Here is a 26160-nt window from a genome sequence, read left to right on the forward strand (position 1 = left end):
AAGTGCCATGTGCACTCGAGAAGAATGAGTATTCTGTTGTTTTAGGGTGGAATGTTCTGTATATATTTATGAGGTCCATCTGGTCCAGTGTGTCATTCAAAGCTCTGGTTTCTTTGTTGATTTTCTGGTTAGATGATCTGTCTATTGCTGAGAGTAGAGTATTGAGGTCTCCTACAATTAACGTATTGTTATCAACATGACTCTTTATTTTGGTTAACAGTTGGCTTATGTAGATGGCTGCTCCCATGTTGAGGGTGTAGATATTTACAATTGTTAAACCTTCTTGTTGGATAGACCCTTTAAGAATGATATAATGTCCTTCTGTGTCTCTAACTACAGTCTTTAGCTTAAAATTTAATTTGTCTGATACAAGAATTGCTACCCCAGCTTTCTTTTGAGGTCCGTTGGCATGAAAGATGGATCTCCATCCCTTCACGTTCAGTCTGGATGTATCTTTAGGTTCAAAATGAGTCTCTTGTATACAGCATATGGATGGGACCTGTCTTTTTATCCAATCTGCAACCCTGTGCTGTTTTATGGGAGTGTTTAGGCCGTTCACGTTGAGAGTGATTATTGAAAGTTGATTTTATTGTCATCATGTTGCCTGTGCAGTCCTTGTTTCTATAGATTGTCTCTGTAAATTTCTGTTCTATATCACTCTTGGGGTCTTTCACCTTTTATAGAACCCCCCTTAATATTTCTTGCAGGACCCACTTAGGGGTCACATATTCTTTCAGTTTATGCCAGTCCTGGAAGCTCTGCATCTCTCCATCCATTCTAAACGACAGCCTTGCTGTATAAAGTATTCTTGGCTGCATGTTCTTCTCATTTAGTACCCTGAATATGTCTTGCCAGCCCTTTGTGGCTTGCCAGTTCTCTGTGGATAACTCTGACATTATTCTGATGTTCCTCCCTCTGTACATAAGGAATCTCTTCCCCCTAACTGCCCTTAAGATGGTTTCCTTGGTTCTAAGACTTGCGAGTTTTACTATTACATGCTGGGGCGTTGGTCTGTTCTGCTTGATATTGGAAGGGGTCCTCTCTGCTTCTAGGACATGAATGCTTGTTTCATTCCCCAGAAGTTCTCAGCTACGATTTGCTCAAATATATCTTCTAGTCCTCTCTCTCTCTCTCTCTCTCCACCCTCTCAGGGATCCCAATAATTCTGACATTGGACCGTTTCATGGCGGCACTTATTTCTCTAATTCTGTTTTCATGGATTTTAAGCTGTTTCTTTTAGGCTTCCTCCTGTTCCTTCTTTTCTATGAGTTTGTCTTCTAGATCACTAATTTGTTCTTCTGCCTCATTTACCCTAGCTGTTAAAGTATCTAGATTAGATTGGATCTCATTGACAGCATTTTTAAATTCTGCCAGATCAGCTCTCATTTCTGCCCTTAGAGACTCTATGTTGCCATTAATTGTTTTCTCCATTCTAGCTATTGTCTTCATAACTGTTACCGTGAAGTCTATTTCCGACATCTTGCTTATATCTATATCCATTTGTTAATCTGTGGCAGAAGTCACAGTCTCTGATTCTTTCCTCTTTTTGGGGTTCCTCCTCTTAGTCATTCTGTTGAGGGGTGGTTTAGAGAATGTACAGAGTCCATATTATTGACCACAACCCAAGCAAAATGCATCTGTTTTATAAGGACCTTAGGGTTGTTGGCCTCTTGTTCTTCCTGCCTGCATTCTGGGGGAGGGGCCTGCTGCACTGTTACTCAGGCAACCCTGTCTGGGCAGAGTTTCCCTGCCCCCTGTGGGGGGGGATGGCCTCAGTGAAAACAGTTTTTTGGGGGCTTTTGTTCTCTGGAGGCTTTCCACGTCTCTTCCAAGAGTCAGAGCTGAAGAGACCGTTTCCAAACCTCTGCCTCAGAAGTGAGCTCTCTAGGCCACACTGTCTCCATTTCTGTCTGTGCTGCTAAAACCACAGTGTCCTGGGTTGTGCGCCCCTCAGCAGTGCTCCCACCCCTTACTTCCAGGTCTAGGCACGCTTCTGCCCTTTGTGCTTCTAAAACCGCCAGCTATCCCCAGTTCACACAGGCGCCCCTGCAGCTTCAGGTTTCAGTCTGGGGGCTGCCCTAAAGTGCTTTCCCCACTGCTACCGGTCTTCAAGTCTGTGCCTGGTCCCCAGCATGGGGGGCTTTTGCGCTCCTGTGTTATTTCACCTTCCCGGCTCAAGCGCTTATGGCAGCTCCCTCACCCTTCCGTTTATCTTCTGATATCTGCCCACGGAATCACAGCTCCCCGCTTCATACCTGGAAACCAACCGCCCGCGATATTCTGTTTGTAGAGATCCAGATATATCTTCTTACATTTCAGGCTGATTTAGTGGGTTTTCAGAGTGGTCTGGTAGATAACCAGCTCAATTCTGGGGACCGGTTGAAATAAGGTCCCCAACTCCTCCGCCATCATTTTTTTCCTGCCCCAGATTTTTTTTAATGTCCATTTGCATGGAATATCTTTTCTGTTCCTACACTTTCAGTCTATATGTGTCTTTGTCTCTGAGGTTAGTCTTTTTTAGGAAGCATATAGATGTATCTTTTTTTTTTCTTTATCCATTCAGTCATCTTATGTCTTTTTATTGGAGCATGTAGTTCATTTACATTTAACCTAATTATTAATAGGTATATACTTATTGCCATTCTCTTAATTGTTTTCTAGGTGTTTTTGTAGTTCTCTGTTTCTTTCTTCTCTTGTTCTCTTTCCTTGTGATTTGATGATTATTTTTTAGTGTTATGTTGGGATTCCTTTCTCTTTATTTTTTGTGTATCTATTACAGGTTTTTGGTTTGTGGTTACCATAAGGTTCATATAGAACATCCTAAGTATTCTGCAGTGTATTTTAAGTTTATGGTAACTTAACTTTGAACACATTGTAAAAGCACTACATTTTTTACTCCCTCCCCATATTTTATACATTTGACATGATATTTTACATCTTTTTATTTTGTGTATCCCTTACCTAATTATTATAGATATACCTAACTTAACTATCTTTTAACATTCATACTAGCTTTATAAGTGATTGGTTTACTATCTTTACCATATGTTTGCTTTTAGCAGTGAATTTTTTTATTTCATAATTTTCTTCCTTCTTATGGCCTCTTTTCCACTTAAAGAAGTCCCTTTAACATTTATTATAAGGTTGGTTTACTGAAAATGAACTCCTTTAACTTTTGTTTGAGAAACTATTTGTTTCCTTCAATTCTGAATGATAGCCTTGCTGGGTAGAGTATTCTTGGTTGTAGTGTATTTCCTTTCAGCACTTTGAATATATCATGCCACTCTCATCTGCAAAATTTCTCCTGGAAAATCAGCTGACAGTCTTATGGTATTTCCTTGTATGTAACTAGTTGCTTTTCTCTTGCTATATTTAATGTTTTATCTTTATCTTTAATTTTTGACATTTTAATTATTAATGTCTTAGTGTAGACCTCTTTGACTTCATCTTTATTGGGGCTCTCTATGCTTCCTTGATCTGGTTATCTGTTTCCTTCCACAGATTTGGGAAGTTTTCAGCTATTATTTCTTCAAATAATTTTCTTGGCTCCTTCTTTCTCTTTTCTTCTGAAATCCCTATAATGTGAGTGTTATACATGATGATGTTCCAGAAGTCCCTTAACCTATCCTCATATTTAAAATTCTCTTTTCATTTTGTTGTTCAGTTTGGATGACTTCCACTACCCTTTCAGATTGTTCTTCCATTCTTTTGCATCATCTAATCTGCTGTTGATTCCCTCTAGTGCATTTTTCATTTCAGTTATTGTATTTTTTCAGCTCTGATTGGTTCCTTTTTATACTATCTCTTTTTTGAAGCTCTCACTGTGTTTATCCATTCTTCTCCCGAGTTCAGTGAGTACCTTTATGACCATTACTTTGAACTCTTTATCATGTAGATTGCTTATCTCCATTTTACTTAGTTCTTTTGCTGAGGTTTTATCTTGTTCTTTCATTTGGAACATATTCTTCTGTTTCCTCATTTTGCCTCTCTACACTTGTTTCTGTGTTTTAGGTAGGTCAGCTACATTTCATGGTTTTGAAGGTAATGGGCTGATGTCGAAGGCATTTTGTGGGGCACAGGAATGCAATACCTCCTGCTCATCAGACCCAGGCACTCCAGGGTTGTCCCTTGTGTAGACTGTGTGCGGCCCCCAGTTGTTGGCTGAGAGTACTAGCTGCAGCTGCTGTGGGTATGCTGGTGGGTGGGTTTAGTCCCCACTGTGGTTGGCTGGGAGGCCTGGTGGCAACTGTTGTTGATGTGCTGCTGGGTAGGGCTCTTCCCTCTGTCTCTGGGGCAGAAGTTGCTTTGGAGGAGTCCTGGACATAGCCAGGCTGCCCACCATGTATGGCAGGGTGGGAGCCACTTTGGAAGGGCACCTGGCAAGGTAGGTGTGTTTGCACAGGGCAGCCACAGAACACCTGAGTGGATCACCCAGTGCTGTCAAGGTAGATGAAGAGTGTTCAGAACTAGCATGGGCTAACTAGGCTGAAGGAGGATAAGAAAAATGGTGCCTGTCAGCACTTTTGTTCCCAGAGAAAGTTCCTATAGATCCCTGCCCCTCCAGCACTTGCCCTAAAAGTAGTCAGTAAATCTCCTTCATGTATGGCCCAGGTGCTTTTCAAACTGCTGCCTCTATGCTGGATCCCAGAATGAGTGAGATTGTGCTCAGGCCATGAAGAACAATGTCAGTTTCCTATAGCTCTCTTGCTTTCCTGAAGCTAAGCCCTACTGATTTTCAAAGATCCTAGAGTTAAGCCCTACTTTCAAAGCCAGATATCATGGGGGCTTACCTTCCTGGTGCATATCCTTGAAGGGAGGAGGTGGTCAATGTGGGCTTGAACCTCTCACTCTTCAGGAAAGACCTCCACACCTGTGATATCTCTTTCATTTGTGGGTTGCCATGCTGGAGGTTTTAGGTCCCAACCAAAATACCCCTTTTGATGTGGCTTTTTCTTTATATCTTTAGCTGTGTTAAAGTTGTTCTGATAGTCTTCATGTTCTTCTCAGAGAGAGATGCTCTATATGTAGTTGTAGTCTTGGTGTGTCCATGGGAGGAGGTAAACTCAGGATCTTCCTATCCTGCCATCTTGATCCCGTTCCTCTGCATTTGTTAAACTACATTTCCTATACTCTCTTGCTGCTAGGGTTATGAATAGAAAGTTGGTTTAGAAACAAATGCACTCACACAAACTTTGTAGTTCAAACTGAATCACATAGTGAGACAGGTACAGCACAGGGCACACCTTTGTCTGTTGTACATTGTGGCAGGACTGTTTTCTGGAACTGGTGATTCAGCAGGCAGCTTCCTATTCATGATGATAAGGGCAGCAAATCCTCTGGCAGCCAAATTCTGCTGTATGATTATGGGAGTCGTTCATGAAAGTACAGCCTGAGCCCTCTCAACAATCCATAGCTACTTATGCATCCTTTCTGCTTAAAATGGCTGGAGTGAATGTTGTTGTCTACTATAAGAATGCCAAGTAGTAGTTTCCATATCTTTGTCTTTAAACAACTATACTAACATCTCGATTGGGAAAATTCATGTAAAGCATATTAATGCATTATTACCTGCCAAAAAGTAGTTACTGTTGTGTTCTTCTTATTCTTATTCTCAAATGATTTTACAATCAAAATACCTCTGTTTGAATTATGGCTTTAAAATATGTTCTTTCTGCAATTTTGGTCAAGTTGCTTAACCACTCTAAGGTTTGATTTCTTTATCTATATACTGGGTAAAAAGTACAACTACTTCATGGAGATTTGTGAAGATTAAATGAGAACATGTAAATAAAAATTTCTTGTCTGTACTTTGCTGTTTTCCACACAAATAATCTGATTTGATCAAAGTCATTTCCCACATTGCATCCTGTTTTTAAATTCCATGACCTTACCTTGCTTTTTAGAATGCTGGGCACGCATTTTATTTATTTTTTTAAAGATTTATTTCTTTATTTTAGAAAGAGAGAACACACACAAGTGGGGGCGGGTCAGAGGGAGAGAATCTTCAAGCAGACCCCCCCGCTGAGCACAGAGTCCCACGTAGGGCTCCATCTCATGACCCATGAGATCATGACCTGAGCTGACACCAGGAGTCGCATGCTTAACCGACTGAGCTACCCAGGTGCCCCTGGGCACACATTTTAAAAATTACACTCAATGCCTCTATATTCTGTTATCTTCTGTTTTTCAAATACATTTTTCAAGTGTTTCTTATCCATGAAGTCCTTTCAGGGACCTGCAACCTACCTTGATCACTTCTTGATGTTGGAGCTCCTACAAACACCAAGTATTTTAGCACTTCACTGTTTCCCAAATGAATTTTTAGCTCCTTAACATCAGTAACAATTACTTTAAAAAAATCTCACAGAGCACTTAAGAGAGTTTACCATTTAGTAGTCCCTTGAAAAATTGCTGCCTAGATGATTTATCATGTCATTCAGTGAATTCAATTAGATTATACATATTTTTGGAATATATTGTCAAATGTAGGCAACTGAGATATAAGTAATAGTTAAACAGTATTTAAAATTATATGCATAGTATTTTTTCTACTTAAATTTGTTCTTCTTTACCAAAACATATCTTCCTGTCTCTGATTTCCTTTAATTGTGCTTAATTCTACCACAGAGACAGTAATAATATTACAACGGTTGACAAAGTGAACACATAATATACCAGGGTCAACATTAAAATATGTTAATGACTTCAGTTCCTTAGACACGTTTATCAGCACTGATGTAAGAATTTGCACAGAGGAGAGGGCCTAGAGCATGAGTTTTCAACCTTGGCTGCACATTGGGATACCTGAAGAGTTTTAAAAGAATACCAATACCTGCATCTTAAACCCGGAGACCTCCATTTAATTGAACTAGCATATGGCTTCACAGCGGGATATTTAGAAGTTAACCAGATGATTCTCATGAGCAATTAGAAATGAAAACCACTGGTGAGAGGTTTCTTTTACATTTAGCATCGTCTCCCATTCACTTTTCTCTCACCATTTTGCTTTAGGAACGTGCTGCCCAATTAGATTTAAGGCCATTCATCTAAGCATTCCTTGTCACCACTGGCACATTTGGCATACATATACATGTAAGCATGATAAGATGGTATTATTTTGGAAACTATTTTCTAAAAGTATCTTTATAATTTTAGTAGACAGTAACAGTATTCACATACTCTAGGGGATAAAAAGGTAATAACTAAAATATCAACCTGGCAAGAAGTGGAGAGAGGACAAAAAGAAAGAAAAGTCTGTAGCTGTATTAACTGTAAATAAGAGTTACAGTTTCAGGCTATATGTACCTGATCGATGGTACCCAGAACATCACTGAAGCTGTTTACTTCTGATAAAAGCAGAGATATTATAGATTTTCTCAACAAGCTGCAACTTCCCAGGGTTACCAGACTCTGAGAAACATAATGCTGCACCTGAAACTAAAGATAAAAATGAATAGGTTTCCATTTTCTATCAAGTCAGGTCAAAATATATTTAGTGGGCAATTTCTAAGACTTTATTACTAAATCCATACTGTTAGGAGTACAAAAGGTGTCAGCATAATTCTGGATCATTCTTAAGCAAAATTATGAAATAGACAAATTATAACTATATAAGTTTTTAAAATTTTGTACAGGAGTTAATATTTTGAAATGTATGACAAAGTGCTGAAATGGAAGTTTTAGTTGAAGTATCAAAATAAATATATTTAGATGATAGACCATACATAGACTGAATAAAGAAGATAAGACTCTTAAGCCCTTACCCACTAGATATAAGTATAGGTATAGATATAGATATATATAAAAGGTGAAAGAATGGAGTTTGAAGATGTCTTTTGGGATAGATATTGGTGCACTATGAATCCCACTTCCACATTGGAGACAGGTGGGAAGGACTTCTTTGTTCTCTATAAGTCAAAAGAGAGGCACTTTAGAGAGAGGAGAAAAAAATGTAGGACCCTAAATTTTCATCTAGAGGCAGCAAAAAGTACTCACCACTAAATAAATGTAAACGGACAATGGGAGACAATAAACTATATCCCATATAATTATTAAGAAAAAGGCCATTTCATTATTAATCACATTAAGGTGTGTATAACTCAAAGCTGGAACTTCATTAAACATGTCCCTTAATATATTTTGGAGAAAGGAGGCTTCAGAAGTATCCTGAAACAAAGAAATAGCACCTACCTTGTCATGTTCTATAGATTAAAATCGTATTGCGGAGACACTGCTTTTGTATATAAAATGTCTAAATGACAATGCTAAATAATGCCACATGAAAGTAGGAAATGTCACCTGTGTCCTTTAAGATAAAGACTTAACATAGGTATTTCTCAAATTGATATTTTAGTAATATACTTTAAAAGTTAATCAATGACAATAAAATAGTTAACAGATTATAGAGTTCAAAAGAAATTTCTATTATAAATCTGGATATGCATAACTAGTTCTTAATAATAGTTTTCTAAGTCAACTTGTCAACTCAGTTCTAAAACCACATCAGTTTATTACCATAGGAAATCATAGTTATTTATCATTGTTGTTTCTCAATCTCTGTAATTCTAATACTCACACCCTCTGTATTTTTCCAGTGCCATTTTTTTGCAGATTGTTTACATTTTTGTTTGTACCTTATCTAAGCTCTAAAAAAATTCTGTTGGGTATTTCACTGATGTTCTTGTTGTTTCCCTCCTTTCTTAATATGTAAGTCTTTATGAGATAAAGAAAAAAATTCACAGTAAAACAAAAGGTACTTTAGAGAGTGAGAATAAAATTATGAGGGTGGTCACAGGGTTAGGTTTGTAGACTCTGGAATCTAAAACTGCCTGAGTCAAATCTTAGCTCCACTGCTTATTAACTTGTACTAGCAAGTTACTTAACTTTTTAGGTCTGAGCTTCCACATCTGCAAAATAATGATTGTGACGGCACCCACTTCAGTTGCTATGCATATGAAGTTAGATAGTAAAAATGGTTACCATAGTGCCAGGCACCCAGTAAATGCTCAGTAAGTGTTACATGTTAATATAACGTAGGTTGATAATAGAAAAGCTTAAAGGTTACAGAAGTTTAATTCATTGAACCCTGAAAAGTTAAATACTAGAAATAAAATCTTTTTCTAGAGTTAATACAATCCTATTAGAGAACAGTGCTCAGAAGAGAAGTTCATCATAAAGACCTTTTCCATAACCTAGATAGGAATTGTTACAGTCTCCCCAGTATGACTGAAGTTCATAAGAGAACAAAGACTAAGTATATAACTGTTAAGGTAATTTAAATTTTGTGAGCATTTTTATAAAAATGGCTTCTATTCTTCCTTACATTTTAATTGACACTTGCCCTTTTGTAAATACAGTGGAACTTTTGAAAGAGGCTGGCATGGAAGCCAGGGCTTACATAGGAGAGTCTACCGTAGTAAAAACATGGTTGAAAACAACACACATGCCATCTTTTTCTACTCTAGCACATCTTCCTGTATTGCAGGGACTGGAACCTAGAAACAATTTTCCCCAGATTCCTGTGCAGTTTGGATTTTGGATATTATTTGAGTTCTGCTAATCAGAACTGAGACCTTGATTTAGAAGTGCATTATGGAAGAAGAGAAGCAGGGCACACGACATGCATCCTGTTGGTGCAGACTGTGGCAGAGTTCCTTTATCCTGTAGCTGGTTTAGAGGTTCCCTACTTTTGCAAGTTCTTAATGCTGACAGAAGCAGTAGGATGCTACCTTGATGGCCCAGTGGTTTAGGAAGTCATTCCTATAAACTCAGCCTCCTCAAATACCTATAAACTCGCCCAAACCAAATGTGTTTTGATCTACATCTACATATTCCCCTGGAGGACTCACAGAGCCCAGTGCTGACATTTCAGTCTTGAAATATGCAGAGGTGGAAATTCCTACCACATGCCCAACACATTTGCCTATTTGACCTGTGTAGAAGACAGAAAGCTCTTGGAGAATGGCAGTGAATAAGCACAAACTTCATCAGGGGTGTTTCTAATTCACAATGATACTATTCCAGTTGTAGTTTCTTTCCTGGCTTCTGATATTTGTTAGGTCTTAATCTGGGAATTTTTTTTTTTTTATTATCCCAATAAGGATAAAAAGCAGTTTGCATTCACCTAGGAGTCATCATTATACTTTTTCTGTCCTATTTAAGACCGTGTCAATTTGCTGGTTCTGTGTCATTATTTAGTTCATAGGACTCGGATCATCAAAACATTCCACAGGACATCATGCTGGTGTACTATATCAATATCACGCTTATATGGCAATGGTTTTAAAGGTCCTGGTAAAGTACATACATTAGAAGAAAGTAAACCCCAGGATTCAGGTACCTGATACACTTGGGACATTTCTGGGTCTGACGCATGTTGGAATACCCCTTGCAAAGTGAAACACAAGTTGCTTTAGTATGTATTTCCTATCAGTAATAAAAATATATAATACTTGGTGGGCATTTGTGGATATCTGAGGCAACATATATTCATTTCAGTTTACCCCTTGGATGCACATGTTGAGTAAATCATGTCTATAAACTTTGAGAAGAGCCCAGAGTAGTATAAAGAGCTCTAGCAGGTCTAAATTGAGGAAGAAGCAACTCTGCCACGTGGACCTTATGACCTAAGTTGAGGAAGAAGCAACTCTGCCACGTGGACCTTATGGACCATATCCAATATTCTTGGAGCTAATCAGTAACTGTATGAAGCCTGTGGTTGAGCCTAATAAGAAAATCACAAAGGACAACCCTTGGTTTGGGGAGAAAGTCAAACCCTTGTTTTGACAAATACATATATATATGTATACATATACATGTGTATAAATATATATACACATATAAATATATAGTTATATATACATATAAATATTTATATTATATAGTTAGTATTTCTATATGTATATATAAATATAACAATGTATATTTAATAAATATATTTATTTGTGTATATATAACTATATAAATATATTTTATATAACATGTATAATATATATTAAATATACAAATATATAATATAGTCATATATATACACACACATATATATATATACACACACACACACACACATATAAACACATAAACACACACACATATATAAAAAACACTATTTGGCCCTACTAGAGATTAAATGACTGTCTCATCATGGGACACCAAGTGATTAAGTGCCCAAAGCTGCTCATTTGAACAGTATTACCTAAAGTCAGGTATACACAGCAATACTCCGTCATCAAGTAGCTGTAATATATATAAATTTGTGATCAAGCAGGAAATAAAAGAAGAAGCACTGCTTGAGCAGTTAGTTCCAACTAGAATACCACTCTTTTTAAGGTTGAATTATAGGAAAATTATGTTCTAAGCCAATGACCAATATATGATGCTCTTTCTCTGATAGCCAGAATGTTTGAATTCAGAAACCAAGGTATGAAAGAGACTGGGAACTCTCAATATTACATCTAATGATTCACTGGTAAAGTATTCTTCACACCCTGTGACACTGGATTCTGGTTTAGATGTCTAAATAAACAAGTAAAAATGGTTCCTACCAAAGGACCCAACAATTATTTCATGAACCGGAAATTGAGATTTCTATATGGAGTTCTTTCACCACTCTGCCAGTGCAAAAAGGGGGTTCCTGTGTTGACTGGAGCAATTGATCTCTGATTGAGGAAAACAGGAATTTAAAACACAATGGCAGCAGAGAAGATTGTGTTTGGAAGCCAGGGGTTGCCTGGTATTACTGTCCAACTAGTAATAACTAAATAGAATACTATAGCAAACTCATGAGATAAGACCACCCAAAGGCCAGATCCTTTAGGGATGAAACCGTGGGTTAATACAACTAATTGACAAAGGGAGAATGTAACTGGCAGTGGAGGAAGAAAGTCAATACAAATTGGACTTATAACCACTTATAACTGAAGGCCATGAAGGGTTATTTTTTCTGTGTGTGTGTGTATATGTGTGTGTATGGGTAGGTTATTTTGGCAGTGGCTCACTTTATAATTTAGTCTATGAATTACAACATATCAAACTAGAATTGTGATGGAATTAGCATAGGCATGATTATCACATCATCATATAAAGTCGTATCACATCACAAGAAATGATTGAGGGCGCCTGGGTGGCTCAGTTGGTTAAGCAACTGCCTTCGGCTCAGGTCATGATCCTGGAGTCCCTGGATCGAGTCCCGCATCGGGCTCCCTGCTCAGCAGAGAGTCTGCTTCTCCCTCTGACCCTCCCCCCTCTCATGTGCTTGCTCTCTCTCATTCTCTCTCTCTCAAATAAATAAATAAAATCTTTAAAAAAAAAAAAAAGAAATGATTGAGACTTTGAATCCTTCCTTTTGAGAAGAGCTCTATAGATTTTTGTTTCTACAGAGCATTGGTATATTATGTCTTCAAAGTACACTGTTTTTGCTATTGATATTTTGGGAAGGTTTGAAAAAGGGAAAATATAATGTTGAATAATGAGAGGGGTAGTCTATAGCAGATAGATTGGAGTATCCTTTCAAGTATTCTTCAAGCAAGAAGCTGTACTAAAAAGGCTAAAACTATGTTTCTAAAACTTTCTTTCAGAGAAGGTTCTGGATATAATTTAAATTTTCCTAATCAGTCAATCTTATGTAAGACATAGAATTATTTGGGGTAAAGGGCAGATTGCAGGGCATCCTTTGTGAATAAGATACAGTTTGTAGCAGATGCAGCAGGATTCTTGAACAGTTATGGTGGAAGAGTCTTCCTGATTCAGGAGATGCCTGATGATGACAGAAATGCTATAGTTCTGGGCTGACAGCTTTGGAAAGTTCCATTTCTGTGCTTCCTCAATTATGGCAGAAGCAGCAGCAACCATGATTCTGTAGTATGGGTTGTAAAAAAGAGATTTTAAAACAGATATTAGAACTATGCCTAATTCTCGTACTGACTGAAAAGATACAAATTATCAGTAGAGAGAGAGAAACTATTGAAAAGAACCAAAAAGGGATTCAAGAGTATATGAAATAAAAAATTCAAGGCAGATGAGCTTAGGAGCAGAATGAAGATAAATACTTGAGTATGTAACTTAACAGAATTTATGCAATCCAAGGAATGAACAGAATCTCAGGGACATATGTGACAATATTAAAAAAAGGTCTATCATAAGCATAGTAGGAATCCAGAAGAAGAAATGGGACAGAATAGGCAGAAAATATTTGAAGAAATAATAGCTGAAAACTTCCTGAATTTGGTGAAAGACATAAATGTACACATTCCAGAATCTCACTGAACTCCAAATAGTAAGTATGAAAAAAAATGCCTAGGCGTATCAGAGCCAAACTCCTGAAAATATAAGATAAAGAGAAAAACTTAAGAGTAGCCAGAGAAAAATGATACCTTACATTTAGGAAACATAATTCAAATAACTGTGGATTTCTCATCAGAAATTATGATAGGTAGAAGAGACTGGATTAATATCTTTACAGTGCTGAAAGAAAAAGAAATGTCACTCAGCAATTTATATCTAGTAAAAATCATTCAAGAAAGCTAAAATATTTTCAGATAAAAAGTAAAATTAACAAAATGTAACCAGTCAAGCCATAGTATAAGAAATGTTGAAATAATTTTTTTTCATGCTTAGTATAAATGATACTAGTGGGAAATTTGAATATTAGGAAGAAATGAAGGGCATCAAAAATAGTTAACTATCTGGATAAATTATATTTTCCCTTTAATTTCTTCAAAACACATATGACAGCTTAAAGTAAAAAATACATATAATATTGTCTTGTACATGGATGTGATACATATGACAATGAGAGTATAAGAAATAGAGGCATAAGCCAGTTATCAGTTTATTACCTCTCAGCTGTCAGTTCACCTGTCAAAATATGATCTGCCATAATACACAGCATTCTTTTAAACATCTCTCCTTTACATGAGCAACGTATTAGGTTTCTCAGTAGAGGATGTGGAAGGGGCATTGTAGGAGAAAGAGGTTTTCCTCTGTTTCTGGATGTTGCATAGTGGGTGAATGGTATGGGCATGAGGACATCTGGAGGAGTTCAGCCCCCACCTGCCCATCCAGAACTTTAGGTCTCTTGAAGACCTTTCAAGCTTAGCCTGGCCTGGCAATAACCCTCCCCTGATCCTCTCTACATAGAAACTGGCAACCTGAAGTCTTCCTGCCTACATTAGCAACTAGACTCCTACAGGGATCAAGGTGGCTCACCTGCAGCCCAAAATGTTCCCACCAAGATGCCACTTTCCTTAAGGCTTTCCTGTGACCTGGAGGGTCAATCTCTCTGCAGCCCTCACTCCCTCTGGACACTCACTCCACATAAACCCTGCTACATAAAAATACAATATACTGACATTTGTGGGATGTAGCTGAAGAAGGACTTGGAGGCAAATTTATAGCTCTTAATACTTATGAAGGATAAGAAGAAAAGTCTAAAATCAAAGTAATTCATCATTTACCATGTCTTCATTCATCTGGAAAGCAAAGGTTAAGCTTCCCTTTGAAAGTCTCAGAGATTGCATGCTCTCCCCTGATCAACCAGCAATGACTTTTGCAACTTGATCATTTTTAAATAACATCTTTATTGATTATATATCTCTTGCTCCCACATGCTCTATTTATCTAGCTATCTATATATAGAGAGATACATATTATATAGTTAACAGAGTTGTATAGTCAACACAATACTACCATCTAATTCTGGAACCCCAAAAAGAAATTCCATTAGTGATAGCTCTCCATTGCCCGTTCCCTCAGTCCCTAGAAACCACTAATCTACATTCACTCTCTATGGATTTGCCTATATGGATATTTCATATAATAGAATGATATTACACTATATGTGGTGTTTGTGTCTGACTTCTTTCATTTAGAATAATTATTTCTTCAAAGTTCATATATTTTGTAACATGTATCAGCGCTCCATTCCTTCTAAAGTCTAAATAATAAATTGTATGGATATACAACTTTTGTTTATCCACTCACTAATTGATGGACATTTGAGTTGTTTCCACTTATTGGCTATTAGGAATAATGCTGCTATGTACAAGTTTTTAGGTAGATATAGATTTCTCATTCCTTGGATATATATCTTGGGAGTGGCATTACTCAATAACATTATAACGCTGTGTTTAACTTTCTGAGGAACTGACAGTTTTTAAAAGTGACTGTACCATTTGATATTCCCACTAGCAATGTACAGTGATTGCAATTTTCCCATATTTTCATTTCATCCTCATCAACACTTGCTATTTCTATCTTTTTATTTTAGCCATCCTACTGTAGGGTGTGAAGTGGATTCTCATTGTGGTTTTGATTTGTACTTCCCTAATTACTAATGATTTTGAGTTATCTTTTCATGAGTTCATTGGCTATTTGGATATCTTCTTTGCAGAAATATCTATTCAAATTCTTTAGTTATTTTTAGCAGGCTTATTTATTTTCTTATTGTTGAGTTTTAAGAGTTTTTTAATATAGTCTAGATACAGGTCCCATATCAGATATATAATTTGCAAATATCTTCTTCCACTCTGTGGAATGTTTGTCTGTTTGTTCTCTTGATGGCATCATTAATAGCACAAAAGTTTGTCTATTTTTTTTTCTCTTGGTGTCATATCTAAGAAACAAATGACTAACTCCACACATATTTACTCATCTGTTTCCTTCTCAGAGTTTACAGTTTTATCTCTTTAGGTCTATGATCCATTTTGAGTTAATTTTGATAGATGGTCCATTTGTATGTGGATGTCTGGCTGTTCACTATTTGTTGAAAAAAGGAATTTATTCCATTGAATTGTCTTGGCATCCTTTTTGAAATCAACTGACTATAAATGTAAAGGTTTACTGTTGGAGTCTCAGTTCTATTGTATTAATATATATGCTTATCCTTAGACCAGAATCACAGTGTCTTGATTGCTTATAAATTTGTAGTAAGTTTTGAAATCCTCCAACTTTTTTCTCCTTTTTCAAGATTGTTTTGGTTAGTCTGTGTTCCTTTCATTTCCATGTGAACTTTAGCATCAGCTTGTTAATTTCTGCAAAAAAAAGGAGGTTGGGATTTTGATAGGGATTATGTTGAATCTCTAGATCAATTTGAGAAATATTATCATCTTAATGATATTAAATCTTAGACTCCATAAACACGGAATATTTTTTCTCTTTATTTTCAACAATGTTTTGTAGTTTTCTGCAAAGACATCTTATACTACTTTTGATAATTATTCCAAAGACTTGTAATTTTGCATGCTATTATAAATTGAATTATCTTAATTTTATTTTAAGATCACTTTTTAACATTCCTGAGTACATATTCTCTTAAATATGTGTAAAACCCTGGATTGGAAAAATTGGAATTATCTACACCTTCCTCCTACAGTAAATAAGATAAGTCAATAAACCTAAGAGTCATGGATGAGAAGTAAAAACAGATTATATATGGCAGTCCCTTCAATTCCCTTTTTGCTTAAAAAAATTTACCACTAGCCATTAAAGACTGGAAATGAAATTTGTAACAGAAATATAATTATCAAAATGGTATTGCTGTATAGCATTTTCTTGAACATTTGGGATACATTTGGATTCTGTTATTATCTATATGTTCTCTAAGAATTCTATTTCATAACCTATCAGGAGGCTTCCAAAAGTTGATGCACTTTGCCTATCTATCTCTCTGCTGCTGGTATTACTACTATTACTACTCCTTACTACTACTACTACTACTACTACTACTACTACTATCCTTACAACTATTACTACTACTATCCCTATCTCTGACAGGTGAGATAATCTAGTTATTAAAAGCTCAAACTCTGAAGTCAGACTGCCTGTTCAAACCTGCCTCTGTAAAGTACTGCCTATGTGACCACGGGTAAGTTACTATACTTCTCTGTAGCTTAGTTTTCTCACCAATAAAGGAGGATAAGAATAGCTACTATTTCATAGGCCTCAGCCTGTTTCGAAACATAAATGAATTAACACATGGAAATACTTATAATGGTGCTTGGTAAAATGAATGTTAGCTATTTTTAACTTTAAGAAAGGAAGATAACCATATAGAATTAGAAAGATGTCTCTCTCCTTTTTTTTACCCATCACATCTGCAGCTTTACAGAGAACTTATACCTCCCTACCCCACTGCTTCTCTCAAGGAGGAGAGACACAGGTATGACTGAGCTCTGGACTAACTAATGTGCCAGAGGAAAAACAGTATAGGTAAAGACATGCGGAATCTGCTCCTTTGGCTTTAGTTCCCAGAGAATTTAATCTCTTTGTGACTACAATGATAAGAGACTCTCAGTGGGTGCCTATCTCCTGACTAAGAATACTGCTCAGTTTAAAAAAGAAAAAAAAATGAAAATTAGGAAAAACAAGGCATTGACCAAGAATGCTTAGATCAAGCTTTGTGGTTGGCCAAAAATATGTACATTTGTCTGACATATGTACAGCCCAATTCTTTAGGGCAAAGTTCCAAGTAGGCCTTTATTATAGTAGGATTTTGCTCTAAAACTATGTATAAACCCATGGGCAAGATTCTGGAAATCTCAAAGGTGCCACTAAGTGGAAATCTACAAGCTAGAGCTTGGAAGTTTCCAAAGGGAAGCCCTAGGCTTTATAAACACTGGGAGGAACTCCTATGAAGTATGTTTCGAAAGACAGTGTAATAGCAAACAAGTTCAGCCCACATAAGAACAGCAAGAAGTAACAGGCACCCGGACAAGTGAGTACAACAACAAAAAAAGGAGTATCTTGAGAAGAGGTTATGTTTGAAGAACCATGATCTATCTGTAGACAGCAGGATCTCAGTTTTGAGTAGATGGTAAGAAATTGGGAAGGCTGACAAATGCAGAAAAGCAAGCAGAAATAAATAAGACAGGAACTCCGTTTCCATGTCTGCAAGATAGGGAACAAGGCATAAAAAATGTTAATTGGGACTAGAATGTGAGGTCAGAAGTTCCAGAAGCACCACTAATCTACTAGTTTGAAACGAAATTATCCATGGCTCCCTGAATCATTGTTATGAAACAAGTGACAGCCCAGAGCCTGAGGAAGAGTTAAGCACACAGGTATGAGTCAGCTGATTGCTGGGAGAAGAGGTGTAAGTAAGGGGCAAAGTTAAACTATGTAATGACACTGAACTATATCAAGATGTATTTATCATGGAGCTTCAAAATAAAGCAAGACTTAAAAAAAAAATCAAAAGGCAAACAAATATTTGCTTAGGTTTACAGCAAAAAGGACATTTTTCATTATTATTTCTCATAGTGAAAAAATGGTATAGAGTTAACACATGACAAAAGAAAAACTTACTACCATTTTTCCCATTCAAAGAAATGATCTTTGGTCTGGAGATAATAAAAATAATATATATAAAAGATACAGCAGAATTAAAGTTTCAAATATAATGAGTATGTGAGAATCTAGCTATTTGAACTGAACTCAAAATTTGAAGAATTTTATCCTAAAGTATACAAAGTACTTGTAGATGTAATTAATTATATAGTCAGTATAATTACTGAGAGGTCATACAAAAGGCACTTAAAGGAATAGAAGTGGGAAGTGCTATGTGAATTTTTAAAAATATGAAAGTAGATGTCTCAATCTACAGAATAATATATGTGGATTCTGAGACCATTTGAGGACATTGTTATGCAGAAAATTTTTGAGAACTAAGAAGAGCATACAGAGTCCATTAGGAAAGTGCATCAATTAAGAAATAATGTCAGGCCACACTAACTTTAATTCCTGTCCTCTTATGGTAGGGTTGCTATGTTTTATCAAAAGAAGTCCCAGACATAGAACACATTGATTTCAACAAGGCCTCTGAGCAAGCCCTTAGGATTTCTTTTAAATATAGTAGGGACCGCGTAAGTTTCAGGATGGGTGAATAAACTGCATCTAAAGAGTATGGATTGTAATTGCATGGACTCTTCTTTTTTTTTAATTTTTATTTATTTTTTTAATTTAATTCTATTATGTTATGTTAGTCACCATACAATATATCATTAGTTTTTGATGTAGTGATCCACGATTCATTGTTTTTGTATAGCACCCAGTGCTCCATGCCGTACGTGCCCTCCTTAATACCCATCACCGGGTTAACCCATCTCCCCACCCCCTCCCCTCTAAAACCCTCAGTTTGTTTCTTGGAGTCCATAGTCTCTCATGGTTCTTCTCCCCCTCCGATTTCCACCCCCTTCATTTTTCCCTTCCTTCTCCTAAAGTCCTCCATGCTATTCTTTATGTTCCACAAATAAGTGAAACCATATGATAATTGACTTTCTCTGCTTGACTTATTTCACTTAGCATAATCTTCTTCAGTCCCATCCATGTTGATGTAAAAGCTGGGTATTCATCCTTTCTGATGGCTGAGTAGTATTCCATTGTATATATGGACCACATGCATAGGCTCTTCTAATAGCATGCCACAGTACTTGGCCCTATGGTTAGTTTTTAATGAATAATTTTAAAAAAGTCTTTCAAATCAAAATTTAAACTCTGAAATACTGGTAGAGACCACTAGTGCTGTGGTAGCAAAATAAAATTCAAATGAAGTCTCTGAGCTATAATAATTAGTTTCAAATAAGCAAAATGTAATAGCGATATAGGAAAAGCTATGTCTATTTAAGTTCCTATAACCTGTTAAAAAGCAGAATTATAATTATATATAGATATTTTAACTTTTTTATCTGCTAAGCACTTATTGGGATTGGTGTTAAAGACACTGTCCAGAAGTATCCAAAAGCCCCAAAAGGGACTAGTAGCATCTTAATAAAAGTCCTCATATTTCCTGGAAGATGATCACATGGGCTTGGGTGCGGCACAGGCAGTGATTTCCATTAGATGGTCATTTTCAAAAATTACTTGTTCAATGTGACTCAGAATCTGGAAAGCTTTGGAGCCCTACCCAACAAGCTTTGAAACAGCCATCTGCCTTATATACAAAGGGTATTGTGCTTATTTATGACCAACTTCTCAAAGGCAACAAATTAATAGAAATAAATTTCATTTCCTTAACATTAGGGATTGTGTGACATCTGAGTGGAAGTCAAAAGTAAATAATAAAAACATGGCATTTTATGTGCTCAAAAGGATGTGGGGGGCTGTAGAAACCATATGCCTTCTCATTTAATCAAAACGGTTTGTACTGTTGAGTCACTGACATTTGTTTAAAGATGTACATTCTTCTCTAATATTAGATAAATCAAATCACACTTCACAACAGGATAACAGAAAAGTGGTGAGTGCTCACAAGTTCACAAATGAATTCTGTGAAATAAGTGTTAAGAAAACAATTTCAGGGGTGCCTGGGTGGCTCAGCCGGTTCAGCATCTGCCTTCAGCTCAGGTTATGATCTCAGGGTCCTGGAATGGAGCCCCACAATCTAAGCAGGGAGCCTGCTTCTCCCTCTGCCTCTGCCTGTCCCCCGGCTTGTGTGCTCTCTCTCTCTCTCTGTCTGAAATAAATAATAAAATCTTAAAAAAAAAAAAATTTCAGATCAAATTTCAGATCAAAGGTATATCATCATCACTGAACAAGTGACAGAGATTGGTTATGTGGAAGGACTGACTATGGATATGCATTAGAAGACTGAACCATTCCTTCTATTTCTATTCTATCTATTCATATAACTACTAATGAATGAAACCCAAGTAAAACCAACTAAAAACTACTGGAATAATCAGAATTATGCTAGTTTCTTCTGCCTAAAGATTTAGACAAAAGAGTTGGGACACTCCATCTGGTATCCCAACAACACTGATAATGACATCTCCCATTTTTAAAATTGAAGCAAGTGACACTCTGAAATGTTAAGTTCACATGGTGAGGGCCAGAGTCTAGGGTTAGATTCAGATTTTTTTTTTTTTTTTTACTTGAATGCCTATTATCTCTGCTGCCAGTGAGCAAAACTTACGGGAAAATGGGGCATCAGAGTAGCAGGAAACAGTATCAGTATAAATACACTATGATTTTTAAGCTTTTATTTTGCATTGTGTACAATGCTCATTGTTTATATACTGTATCATTTAATCCATAAAATCATCTTATGAGGAGGTGTAATCTCAAATAATAGGGACCCAGGTTTAGAGAAAGTAAGTAACTTGTTCAAAGTTAGATCAAATATACGTAAGAATCAGAATCCCCTTGTGCTGTTACCATTGCATACCCAAAGCCATCATATCCCAATCGCTCATGAAGGCATAAAAATTTTGAAAGTCCCCAGGAACATTTATGGAAAATTTCCAACCACTTGCCAGATTCTGATAACAATGTTTATCAATTATCACAGTGAATTAAGGAAACACAACTGCTAGACTGTGTGTCATCAATTTCTGTTAACAGACCAGCACTGGAAGCAAGCTTAACAGTAGGGAAGAGACTCAGATATACAGGAACAGACAGTATCAGCCCTAAACCTGGGTAGATGATGTACTAATTAGTGTGCCCTACTTATTAAAGCATCTAAAATTATATTTCACCCCCTTTATTTTCCTATTTTTCTATAATTAATATGCATTAATTGTTTAAATAAGAAAACCAAAGTACTTAGGACAAGGGAAAAACATTTTAGGGGATGTTACTTGTGGGAAGTTGGGGAAATAGGTATGAAAACATTTTTCCCATAAATGTTATAATTGTACCAAAAAAACTTTTGAAATAGCCAAAATATTCAGCAATGTCAGCCATAGCTATTAATACAAATCTGGCTTATGAGAATGTGAATGATCACAGTAGGCAAGCAAGTAGCAGGCAGTAATGTCCAGAAAATTGACCTCTGGAACTAACCAAGGCTTTAAGCAAACTGGCATGAGTGAGGGGCCCTGCCACTCCCCTAGCTCTCCAGGATCAGAGCAGTGCCAATCTGTGCTGTAGGCAGAACCTGCTGTACAAAGATCTTAAAACTTCAGTGAGAGTGAAGGTTAACAACCCAGACTCAATTGAAAGTAAATCATAAAAAACAATTTTCAAAAGCTCTCACTCATATGAAGAAGTATACACTATAAAAGTAAGTATGTTACATAGTTTAGAGTAAAAGTTATTGCTGTAATTAATTACATAAAATGATGTTTTAAAAATAACTAGATGTAGGGGCGCCTGGGTGGCTTAGTCAGTTAAGCGGCTGCCTTCGGCTCGGGTCATGATCCTGGGGTCTTGGGATCGAGCCCCGGGGTCCGGCTCCCTGCTCGGCGGAGAGCCTGCTTCTCCCTCTCCCTCTGCCTGCCACTCTGCCTGCTTGTGTTCTCTCTCTATCTCTCTGTCAAATAAATAAATAAAATCTTAAAAAAAAATAACTAGATGTATTAAGTTTCTTATAAGGTAGGCAATTATTCATGAAAAACCATGATTCTAAATAGGATGCAACAAAATTACAGCTGTAAGAGCCAAACGTAAATGGTTATACATTCATTCATTCTTTATAGCAAATATTGACTGTGTAGTCCATGTGCCAGTGACTGAGCTAGTCCCCATTATCACTTAGATTCAATGAAGAATAAAATAAGATTACTTTTGCTTCAGTAGTTACTTCTGCTTATGGTTGGCAAGATACTTTAAAAAGCTATCAAAATGCAATCCAGCTTGATTCTGATGTGAAAGAATACTTTCCAAAAAGTTAAAAACGTGATTCTCATACAAATTTAGAGTGAATACATGTCAATGGTGTATTTACATTATTAATGATGGTAAAGAACATTTGGGAATTGAGTATTGGATTTAAAGAAAAAATACTGGAATAATACTGTTAGGTTAGATACAAACTGATTAATATCCTACAAGATAAACCCCTAACATAACATGTGTGTGTGTGTGTACAGAATTTTTGTGTATAGAAATCATTTACATATATACCAGATAGGAATTATGGCTTAATATGGAACTTCACAAAATCAGGGCTATGACAAAATACATCCCAGACATTTAAATAATCCTTGGGTTAGCCTGTTAGATAATGCCCTAGAGTGTCAGGATAAGCAACTAACATTTTGCCTTATTTATAGGATCTTGATAATGTATCTTAATACTAGATAAAGTAACATATATTAATGCATTGAATTCTTCAAAAAGAAAAGGATATCCTCAGAGGCCAAAAGAAAAAGGGGAATAAAAATAAGATAAAACCAGACAATTAACTTTCAGAAATGGATACGCCAAGGTCACCTTGTCGGCAAATAATATTAGCTGCACAGAACTCTCAGCTAAGGCCTGGACTCTTCCAAAGTGGGAAATAGTCTGATATTCCTTAGGTTAATCTTACAGAGCTAAAGTACTAATGAAAGATGGGCTGATAAACATCTGTGTGCCAGCAAAAGAAACCTCCAAATTAGTATTAATACCAATAGTAAGACGAGCAATAATCACCTCTAAGAATGTGCAAAGCCAGCCAGGTCTCCGTTGGGTCTGCAGTTCAAATTTACACTACGAAGTACTCCAGGACCCCGCACTGAGAAAGTAAGCTAATTTTGTATCTGCAACTGGAAGATGCAAATACAAAACCACTTTTTTTCAGCTTTATTGAGATATAATTGGCATATGACATTAAGATGAACAATGTGATGATTTGATAACTTGTATATTGTAAAATGATTACCACAACACAACAAGGTTAGTTAACACATCATTGTTTCACATAATTTCTTTTTTTGTGGTGAGAACATTTAAGATCTACTCTCTTAGCATCTTTTAAGTATATAATAAAGCATGATTAACTGTAATCACTAAGCTGTTTATTAGAACCCCAGAATTTATTCATCTTATAAGTGAAAGTTTGTACCCTTTGACCAGTATCTCCCCATTTCCTACACCCCACAGCCCTTGGTAAAACACCATTCTACTATGAGTTCAGCTTTTTTATTTATTTATTTTTTTTATTTTTTTTTTTAAAGATTTTATTTATTTATTTGAGAGAGAGAGCACATGAGAGGGGGGAGGGTCAGAGGGAGGAGCAGACTCCCTGCAGAGCAGGGAGCCCGATGCGGGACTCGATCCTGGGACTCCAGGATCATGACCTGAGCCGAGGGCAGTCGCTTAACCAACTGAGCCACCCAGGCGCCCTGAGTTCAGCTTTTTTAGACTCCACAAAGAAATAATATCAACAGTATTTGTCTTTCTCTGTCTGACTTATTTCACTTTATATAACACTCTCAAGGTCCAAACTTTCTCTCTCCTTCTTTCTCATGTTTGAATAATATTCCACTCTATGTATACACACCACATCGTCTTTATCCATCCACCTACAGATAGACACTTAGGATTGTTTCCATATCTTGGCTACTGTGAGTATACAGCAATGAACATGGGAATGCAGCTACCTCTACAAGATTCTGATTTCCTTTGAATATATACCTAGAAGTGGAATTGCTGAATTTTACGATAGTTCCATTTTTAATTTTCTGAGGAACCTCCACACATTTCCCATTGTCGCTGCACCAATTTACATTCCCAGTGCATAAGAGTTTCTTTTTCTCCACATCTTCACGAACACTTGTTATCTCTTGTCTTTTTGATGACAGCTATTCTGACAGGTGTGAGGTGGTATCTCGTTGTGGTTTTGATTTGCATTTCTGTGATTAGTGATGTTCAGCATTTTTCATGTACTTGTTGGCCATTTGTATATCTTCTTTGGAGTTCCTTTGCCCATTTTTTAATTGGACTGTATTTTTGATAGAGCTGTATGAGTTCTTTATCTTTTCCCATTCCGTAGGCTGCCTTTCCATTTTGTTAATAGTTTCTTTTGCTGTGCAGCTTTTTTGTGTGGTGAAGTCCCATTTGTTGAATTTTGCTTTTGTTGCTTGTGCTTTTGTTTTTGTTTGTATGCTTTGCTGGTGCTCAGTCCCAGTTCCATCTCTACCTTTCTTTTTTTCATCAAAGTGTAGCTGATATGCAGTATTATATTAGTTTTAATTATCATATTAGTTATATTATACTATTAGTTTATATTATATAACTATACTATATATAATCACTTATAGAACACAGTGATTTAATATTTATATATATTGTGAAATGACCACCATAAGTCTAGTTACCATTTGTCACAAGTTTTTATAATATTATTGACTATATTCACTATACTGTACATTACATCCCTGTAACTTATTTATTTTATAAATGAAGATTACACCTCTTAATCACTTTCACCTATTTTATCCAGCCCCCAACCCTTATCCCTTCTGACAACTATCAGTTTGTTCTCTGTATCCATGAATCTTTTTGTTTGCTTTGTTTGTTCATTAGATTTGTTCATTTGATTTGCTTTTTAGAATCCATATTTAAGTAAAATCATATAGTATTTGTATTTCTGTCTGACTTATTTCACATAGCATAATGCCCTCTACATCTATCCATGTAGTTGCAAAATGGCAAGATTTCATTCTTTTATGGCTAATATTCCATTATACACGTAGGTTGTTCTGTATCTTGGCTATTGTAAATAATGCTGTGATGAACATAGGGGTGCATGTATCTTTTCAAATTAGTGTTTTCATCTTCTTCAGATGAATACTCACAAATGGTACTGTTGAACAATACAGTAGTTCTATTTTTAATTTTTTAGGAACCTCCACATACTGTTTTCCATACTGGCTGCACCAACTTAACATTCCCACCAACAGTGCATAAAGGCTGCCTTTTCTCCACATGCTTGCCAACATTTGTTATTTCTTCTTTTTGATGATAGCCATTCTGATAGGTGTAGTGATATCTCACTGTGGTTTTGATTTGAGTTTCCCTAATGATTAGTGATTTGATCATCTTTCCACGTGCCTGTTGACCATCTGTATTTCTTTTTTGGAAAAATGTCTATTCAGGTCCTCTACCAATTTTATAGCACATTTTTTTTGATACTCAGTTGTAGGAGTTCTTTGTATACTTTGCATATCAACCCCTTACTGAATGTATCATTTGCAAATATCTTCTCCTATTCATTAGGTTACCTTTTTGTTTTGTTTTCTTGATAGTTTCCTTTGATGTGCAAAACCTTTTTAGTTTGATGTAGTCCCATTTTAAAATTTTTGCTTTTGTTGTCCTTGCCTGAAGAGACAGATCCAAAACAGTATTGCTAAGATTGATGTCAAAAAACTTACTGCCTGTGTTTTCTTCTAGGAGTTTTATGGTTTTAGGTCTTATATTTAAGTCCTTAAGACAATTTGAGTTTATTTTTGTTTGGGGTGT

The 26160-nt window shown here is 36.3% G+C and overlaps 1 protein-coding gene across 1 annotated transcript in view; it reads right to left on the reverse strand.

Moving 5' to 3' along the window:
- MEI4 (meiotic double-stranded break formation protein 4) overlaps nucleotides 1-26160 on the reverse strand; it is a 188786-nt gene that overhangs the window by 72305 nt on the left and 90321 nt on the right. Inside the window, exon 3 of the mRNA XM_036082206.2 lies at nucleotides 7306-7437. Coding sequence (XP_035938099.2) covers nucleotides 7306-7437 — 132 coding nt within the window. The remainder of the gene's footprint in view (nucleotides 1-7305; nucleotides 7438-26160) is intronic.

The sequence above is a fragment of the Halichoerus grypus genome, chromosome 9, assembly GCF_964656455.1.
Source record: "Halichoerus grypus chromosome 9, mHalGry1.hap1.1, whole genome shotgun sequence".
Classification (NCBI taxonomy): domain Eukaryota; kingdom Metazoa; phylum Chordata; class Mammalia; order Carnivora; family Phocidae; genus Halichoerus; species Halichoerus grypus.